This window comes from Myotis nattereri (assembly GCF_964212035.1).
Source record: "Myotis nattereri genome assembly, chromosome: 2".
Taxonomy (NCBI): domain Eukaryota; kingdom Metazoa; phylum Chordata; class Mammalia; order Chiroptera; family Vespertilionidae; genus Myotis; species Myotis nattereri.
Genome location: NC_138076.1, coordinates 84,225,963 through 84,234,917, shown reverse-complemented (window position 1 = coordinate 84,234,917; position 8,955 = coordinate 84,225,963). Strand labels below are relative to the sequence as shown.

The following is an 8,955-nucleotide window of genomic DNA, read 5'->3' as shown; positions in this document are numbered from 1 at the left end:
CTCACAGCTCTTTCAGCCTTCCCTCATAGGGCTCATTTTGTAAATCTTTAATCATTTTAGTAGCTCTCCAAGTTCTCATGCTTCAGCTATAGGGTCTCAGAGAGAACAGAGTTCTTTAACGAGTCCTAACCACTACTTCAGAAAATACCATTCAGTAAATTCCATTAAGTTTCAGATCATTTCCCCATGGGATAGCAGTCAGTGTTTGGTCTCAAAACATTTAAAGCCCCTTAAACAACAGAGTACTAAATTTCTCTGAGAAAACAGGGACAATGTGAGTATAAACACAGGAATAGGCAAAAGTAGATTTACAGTAGCTTTATTAAGTCAAAAGAATTCAATGCAACTGTATACCTACTTTTGCCTACCCTGTATAAACAGTAAAGCCATTTCTATTTATTGCTCACAAATACCAATTACATTATTGAGGATCATATTTTTTGGATACTTTTTGTGAGAGAGAAGAATATGGGGAATTTTAAACTAATAGAACAGAAATATTAAATTGTATGATTATCACAGAGAAAGTAAGACAGTAAGAATAAAAGATCAGTTATAGAATTTTAAGGTGTTCTTTTAAAAGATAATAAAAACACAGATTATTAATCTTTTATTATTATACCACATAACAGTGGAATAAATTATTTAGGGTTAGCACATGTACATGTACGGGAATTATGATGGTCAGTGGTGGTTTAGATTAAATACACAGGACTTTGTTTTTTAAGCACCCCCTTTTTTCCCTTCATTGTAGTACTTGAGCATCAATCAATGTTTGGTGGTTTCTTCCAGCAAGTCCTTTGCTTCATTTATTTTGGTTGCTAAGTATGGAGATCCACCTGAGGACAAAGAAAAATAATTGAATTAAAACACACTTTATTATTGACATTTTTAAGTCTCAAAAAGAAGAACAATCTTAATTATAATTCTCTGATATTTTCCCACCCATCCATTCTCTCACAAATTGATTTATAAGCTGACTAGAAATCAAAACAGCATAAATTAAACTTGTTTAGTGAAGCACTACAGATACCCAACAATCAAAGACAACATCTGAGAAAGATAATGAAAGAAAGTTATAATCAGGAATAATTTGAAAAACACTCAAACATTTTGTTGATCAGACATTACCATTCAAATATTTAACCAGAGAATTTTCTGAAATTAAGTGAATGGTGAGGTAAAGAAATCCATGGGCTCTTTTAGAGTCTAATCAAACCTTATAATTTCACAAAAATAAAATACAAGTTAAAAAGGCAACTATGTACTACCCAGTTATAAAAATCATATTTACTAATACAGATGAATAAATGAATGATAATAAAAATAATGTTAAAGGAAATGCTCCCTGTTCTCTGAAATGATCCAATTAGAATACTTATGAAATACAGTTTTACATTTACTGTGCCCCAAAATAAAATTAAGTCAGTTCTTTCTTAGAGTTCTTTGAAATAAATTCTTTCTAATGCAAACAGCAAGAGAAAAATTGAGCTAAATTTCAAATTCAGAATCATTATAAATCACAAACAGAACTTATGTGACATATAAAAATACTAGCCCCATATTGTCATATTAAACCTGTTCAAGCATTGTACGCCTCCTAACTTCTAGTCCTAAACACTTTATTGCTTAACAGTCAAGCTAGCAATCACTATAGCTCACTAGTTTCTTTGTTTTTATTCTCTCCTTGAATTTTCAATCACCGATAGCTGTTGAAAACATCATTAAGACCTCAGTAGCTTTAAAAAGTCCAAAAAACATATAGATAGTACTGGTGTAATTGTCCTGAGTTTATTCAAATCTTTTATTGATTAAGGAAAAAGAAAGCAAGGAAAACAGATCAACAAACATGGTGTTGTATGCAGGAGGAAGCTAAATTTAGCTTTTTGCCCTTGAGTATACCAGTTACATTTTCATATCAAGATCTAAATTGCTATACTTATGGAATATATCACAGTGTCCTTGAATATACAATAAAAATTATATATGAAGTTGATGAAAGTTTCCATACACACTTGATTATGAAACAAACTGATTTCATGATTTGAAAATAATCTTGGAATTAGGTAATGCCAATCTTTTTAAGCTGTTTAAATTTTTAGAGCTACCTAGGTAATGTCAGGCATCTTGTATGTCCTCAATAAATATTAAAATATTAACTCAGACACAACCTTTAATTGATTGGTATGCATTCTGGATATTTAAATCACAGTCTATAAATGCTCATTTAGCAGACAGAAAAAAATCAAAGGTACAAATCGAAAGTCTCATTAAACATTATACTCATCAATGGCAATGCTAGAGGAATGCTGGACTTTTCACTTATGTGCACAGTAGAAATTTTGGCTTGGCTCTCATTCTACCCTCCTAAGATTTGGAAAAGTTCCTAAGCCAAAAATTACAATTCCTACATTCCCTTCAAGTAGTGTTTGCTACCAATTGTGAAATTTGAAAGGCTGAAGTGAGGGTAAGGCTTTCTTGCTGGGCCTCTTTGTTATTGCTGCCAGCAAGCGAGGTTGTGGAGTAGCAGTGGCAGCAACAGCACCTCAGTACAGTCTAGTGTCAGTCTAGGAGGCAGTAGCTTCCCTGACAGAGCCGCTGGTTTGGGGAGTTATTCTTGTAGGCCTAGTTTAGAATTTATTCCTTCAGAACTTCCAACAATTTGTAAACACTAGTTCCCTGCACTAAATGCCCTCCTGCTTAACGCATCTTGTTTCTGGCACTGACTCTTGATTGCTATAACAATATGTGATATATATCCTATACTTAATGGGAACAATATACATTTGAATCTTTCAATTTTGCTCAATTTTATTGGGGAACCATCTAGATTCTATTTAATTAGAACACTCACCTCACCCTTGACCTCTGCACCTTTGTACTTCCACTAAATACTGCTAGAACTCTTCTGCTTTGGGCTGTCATGAACTATTATATTTTAGATCCACCATCCCATTAACACTAATAGAAGAGTTGAATAAAATACAATGCATCAATATGAAAGAACAGGAGGTCTACCCAGTCAGTCAAGTGTTGAGGGTAAAATCCTAGAGATAAGAAAAATGTATTGTGATGAGCCCAATATTCTGCACTGATTTTTCCTCTCAAAGATGCTAAACACCAGATAGTATCCTATATAATCCTATATAATAAAAGGCCAATATGCAAATAGAAAGGTGGTACAACCAGAATAACCGAACAACCAGTCACTATAACATGTGCTGACCACCAGAGGGCGTGTGCAGAGCATGGCGGGCATTGGCCACGGCAGGATGGTGGAGCAGGTGAGGGGGGCACCAGACCAAGGGGGGCACCTGTCCCACTCCCACCTGCTGCTGGAGCCCGGCACCGGCCCTGATCACTCAGTGCCATCAGTGGGTGAGAGCAGCAGCTGCTGGCCCTGGTCGCCACTGAGGGCTTCTCCACCTGCCCCTTCTCCTGAGGGGCGATCAGGACAGCAGCCACTGCTCTCACTCAGTGATGGCGTTGGCACCAATCGCTCTGCACCATCAGGAGGTGCGAGTGCGGCTGGCACCTTCAGTGCATGGGAGCAGCAGGAGCGGGGCTGCAGGCAGAGAGGGGAACCAGGGGCCGCGGCGGGAGGGACCAGGCAGAGGTGCAGAGGATGGGCCGAGACCTGCCCCGTGCCTACTGCAGCCTCATGGCCCATAGTTCATTTCAAGGCGCATGAATTTTGCACTGCGCTGCTAGTATACTATACAATTCCACTTATATGAAATGCTAGAAAAGATAGCTAATGTATGGTGGCCCAAATTGGGAAACAGACTGGCAATGGGAAGAAGCACCAAGGAACTTTTAGAGTTATACAAAGCTAATATTTAGTTTATTTTTGTATATATCTTTTGAGAACTTTCTTCATCAGGGCTTCCTATCAAAGATATGCTATCCTCATAAAAAGAATTAAAGTACATTATCTTTTCCTTCTATTTTTTGAAAAAATTCACTTGTAAAACTAACCTGGCCAAACATTTTATTTGTAGAAAGATTTTTAACTAGATTCAATTTCTCAAATAGATAGCATACTTTTTATAATTATTATTGTCTAAAGTTTTACGTATGTCTTTTTCCCTGACTGACGCCCCCTGCCCCCACCCCCCCAGACTTTCACACCCTGGGCAAGCCCCCACTGCCCCAGTACCTGTGTCCATTGGTTATGCTAATATGCATGCATACAAGTACTTTGGTTGCTCTCTCTCTGCCCCCGCCACACCCCTGCCATTTGTCTCTGGACCTATTTTTGTTCATCAAAATATGCTGATCATTATATCCCACATATGAGTGATATCATGTGATATTTATCTTTCTCTGACTGGCTTACTTCGCTTAGCAAAATGCTCTCCACTTCCATCCAGGCTGTTGCAAATGGTAAGAATTCCTTCTTTTTTACAGCAGCATAGTATTCCATCATGCAGATGAACCACAGTTTTTTAATCTACTCATCTGCTGATGGACACTTAGGTTGTTTCCAAATCTTAGCTATTGTAAATTAGGCTGCTATGAACATAGGGGTGCATATATCCTTTCTGATTGGTGTTTCTGGTTTCTTGGAATATAGTTCTAGAAGTGGGATTACTGGGTCAAATGGGAGTTCCATTTTTAACTTTTTAAGGAAACTCCATACTGTTTTCCACAGTGTCTACACCAGTCTGCATTCCCACTAGCAGTGCATGAGGGTTCCTTTTTTTCCACATCTTTGCCAGCACTTGTCAGCTGTTGTTTTGTTGACTATACCCATTCTGACAGGTGTGAGATGGTACCGTATTGTTTTGATTTGCATCTCTCGGATGATTAGTGACTTTGAACATGTTCTCATGTGTCTCTTGGCCTTCTGTATATCCTCTTTGGAAAAGTGTCTATTTAGGTCCTTTGTCCATTTTTTTGATTGGATTGTTATCTTCCTTTTGTTAAGTTGTATGAGTTATCTGTAAATTTTGGAGATTAAACCCTTATCTGAAATATCCCTGGCAAATATGTTCTCCCATGCAGTGGGATTTCTTGTTGTTTTGTTGATGTTCTTTTGCTCTGCAGAAGCTTTTTATTTTGATGTAGTCCCATTTGTTTATTTTCTCCTTAGTCTACATTGCCCTAGGAGCTGTGTTGGTAAGATATTGCTACGACATACGTCTGCTATTTTGCTGCCTATGGAGTGTTGTAGGTTTTTTATGGTTTCCCGTCTTACATTCAAGTCCTTTAGCCATTTTGAGTTTGTTTTTTTGTGTATGGTGTAAGTTGGTGATCTAGTTTTATTTTTTTGCATGTATCTTACCAATTTTCCCAGCACTGTTTATTGAAGAGACTGTCTTGAATCCATTGTATGCTCTTGCCTCCTTTGTCAAATATTGAGCATAATGACTTGGGTCAATTTCTGGGTTATCTGTTCTGTTCCATTGGTCTATATGTCTGTTCTTGTGCCAGTACCAGGCAGTTTTGAGAACCATGGCTTTGTAGTATAGCTTGATATCTGGTATTGTAATCTCTCCAACTATGTTCTTCTTTCTCAGTATTGCTGCAGCTATTTGAGGTTTTGTTTTTTTTTTATTCCAGATGAATTTTTGGAGAGTTTGTTCTAGATCTTTGAAATATGCTGTTGGTATTGTAATGGGGATTGCATTAAATCTGTAGATTGCTTTGGGTAGTATGGACATTTTAATGATACTGATTCTACCAACCCATGAACACGGTATGTTCTTCCATTTGTTTATGTCTTCCTCTATCTCTTTTTTCAATGTCATGTAGTTTTCTGAGTACAGGTCTTTTACCTCCTTAGTTAAGTTTACTCCTAGGTATCATTTATATATATATTTTGGTGTAATGGTAAATGTTACTGTTTTTTTAGTTTCTCTTTCTGTGAGTTCAGTATTAGTATATAAAAAGGCCATAGATTTCTGGGTGTTAATTTTGTATGCTGCTACATTGCCAAATACATTTATTAGGTCTATTAGCTTTTTGATGGAGTCTATGGGGTTTTCTATATATATCATTATTTCACCTGCGAACAAGGAGCGTTTTACTTCTTTTCCAACTTGGATGCCTTTTATTTCTTCTTCTTGTCTGATTGCTATGGCTAGCACTTCCAGTACTATATTGGAGTGGTGAAAGTGGGCATTCCTGTCTTGTTCCTGTTCTTAGGGGAAATGAGTTTAGTTTTTGCCCATTGAGTATGATGCTGGCTGTAGGTTTGTCATGTAAGGCTTTTATTATGTTGAGGTATGATCCCTCTATTGCCACTTTGCTGAGAGTTTTTTATCAAGAAAGGGTGTTGGATTTTGTCAAATGCTTTTTCTGCATTGATTGATATGATTATGTGATTTTTGTCTCTCAAGTTGTTTATGTGATGTGTCACATTTATTAATTTTCAGATATTGTACCATCCTTGCATCTCTGGAATAAATCCCACTTGGTCATGGTGTATCATCCTTCTAATGTAACACTGACAATCATTTGCTAGAATGAATTTTGTTGAGGATTTTATCAAGTACGTTCATCATAGATATTGGCCTGCAGTTGTCTTTTTTGTGGCCTCTTCATCTGATTTTGGAATTAGGGTAATGCTGGCTTCATAAAAAGAGCTTGGAAGTGTGCCTTCCTCTTGAATCTTTTAGAATAGTCTGAAGAGCATAGGTTTTAGTTCTTTGAATGCTTGGGAGAACTCCCTTGTAAAGCCGTCCAGACCTGGGCTTTGGTTTGATGGAAGATTTTTTATCACTGCTTCAATTTGTTCGGTAATTATCGGCTTATTCAGGTTTTCAAATTCTTCCTGATCGAGTTTTGGGAGCTTGTATTTTTCTAAAAATATGTCCATTTCATCTAGGTTATCCATTTTGTTGGAAGAAAGTTGTTCATAGTATTTTTTCATAATCTTTTGTATTTCTGTGGGATCGGTTGTTATTTCACCTCTTTTATTTCTGATTTTGTTTATTTGGGTCCTCTCTCTTTGCTTCTTGGTGAGAAGGTTCATCAATCTTGTTTATCCTTTCAAAGAACTAGCTCATGGTTTCGTTGATCTTTTGTATTTTTTTTTGTCTCTATGTAATTTATTTCTGCTCTGATCTTTATTATTTCCTTCCTTCTGCTTATGCTGGGTTTTTCTTGTTGCTCTCTTTCCAACTCTTTGAGTGGTAAGGTTAGATAATTTATTACCATTTTTTCTTGTTTTTTAAGGTAGGCCTATAGAACTATGAACTTCCCTCTCAGGATTGCTTTCGCTGTGTCCCATAGATTTTGGATTGTTGTGTTTTCATTGCCATTTGTTGCAATTATGCTTTTTATTTCTTCTTTGAACTCTTTGGTAACCCTGTAATGGTTTAATGGCATGCTATTTAGCCTCCAGGTATTTGATTTTTCCCATTATTTTTATTATAGTTGATTTCTAATTTTAGGCCATTGTGATCTGAGAAGTTGCTGGATATGATTTATATCTTCTTGAATTTGAAAAGACTTTGCCTGTGTCCCAATATGTGGTCTATCTTTGAAAATGACCCATGTGCACTTGAGAAGAATGCATATTCTGTGGCTTTTGAATGGAATGTTCTGAATATGTCAATTAACTCCATCTGATCTAGTATTGATGTTTCTTTGCTGAATTTTTGTTTAATGGATTTGTGCAGTGGTGTTAGTGGGGTATTAAAGTCCCCTACTATGACTGTATTGCTGTCAATACCTCCCTTGATATCTTCCAGAAGTTTTTTTTATGTATTTTGGTGCTCCTGTAGTAGGTGCATATATCTTTACCAGAGTTATATCTTCTCGTTGAATTGTTCCCTTTAGTATTATGACACTTCCTTATCTCTAGTTATGACCTTGACTTTGAGGTCTAATTTGTCAGATATTAAGTATTGCTGCCCCAGCTTCTTTTTCATTTCCATTGGACTGAAAAACCTTTCTCCATCCCTTCACCATCAGTTTGTGTGAGTCCTTTGTTCTGAGGTGGGTCTCCTGTAGACAGCAGATATATGGGTCATGTTTTCTTATCCATTCAGCTACCCTATGTCTTTTGATTGGGGGATTTAAACCATTTTAATTTAGAGTTATTGATAGTTACTTGTTTGTCACCATTTTTATTCTTTATGCCTGTGTTCCTTCTTCCCTTCCTAGTTCTTCTTTATATGGCAGACACTGTAGCATTTCTTGCGTTTCCTGGTTTGGTTGTAATAAACTCCCTTATTCCTTTTTTTTCTCTGAAGCTCCTGATTTCAGCCTCAACTTTGATTGATAGCCTTGCAGAGTACAGTATTCTTGGATTCAGACCCTTGCTTTGCATGACTTTGTATATTTCATTCCATTCTTTTCTGATGAGTTTCTGTTGATAAATCAGTCAATAGTCTGATGGGAAATCCCTTGTAGGTAACTTTCTGTCTCTCTCTGGACACTTTTAAGATTCTTACTTTGTTGTTGGTGTTTGCCAATTCAATTATGATGTGTCTTTTGGGGTTCATCTTGTTTGGGACTCTGTGAGCTTCTTGGACTTGTGTGAGTTTTTTCTTCCCAATATCAGGGAAGTTTTCTGTCATAATTTCTTCAAACAGGTTTTCTATTCCTTGCTCACTTTCCTCTCCTTTTGGCACCCCTATTATGCGGATGTTGTTTCGTTTTGTGTTGTCCCAAAGTTCCCTTAGGCTCTCCTCCTGTTTTTTAATTTTTTTTTTTCCCAGTTGCTGCTATGCTTGGGTATTTTTTCCTACCTTGTCTTCTAACTCACTGATGCGGTCCTCCGCTTCTTCTAGTCTACTGCTGATGCTTTCTATTCTGTTCTTTATTGTAGTGATATCATTCTTCTTTTCTTCTTGGTTCTTCTTCATTTCCTCTAGGTTCTTACACATATTGTTGAATTTGTCTTCCATCCTTTTCCGCGTCCTTATGACCACTGCTCTGAATTCTTTCTCTGACATACTGCGTGCCTTCATTTTGTTTACTTCTTTTTCTAGTTATTCCTCC

At 36.8% G+C, this 8,955-nt stretch overlaps 1 protein-coding gene across 3 annotated transcripts in view; it reads right to left on the bottom strand.

The window, feature by feature from the left end:
• Positions 1-303: 303 nt before the first annotated feature.
• The window catches only part of DNAJC15 (DnaJ heat shock protein family (Hsp40) member C15), a 102,506-nt gene continuing 93,854 nt past the window's right edge, over positions 304-8,955 (bottom strand). For all 3 annotated transcript variants that reach the window (XM_081082754.1, XM_081082752.1, XM_081082753.1), the window contains one exon: positions 304-839. In XM_081082754.1, coding sequence (XP_080938880.1) covers positions 769-839 — 71 coding nt within the window. In that variant the 3' untranslated portion in view covers positions 304-768. The remainder of the gene's footprint in view (positions 840-8,955) is intronic.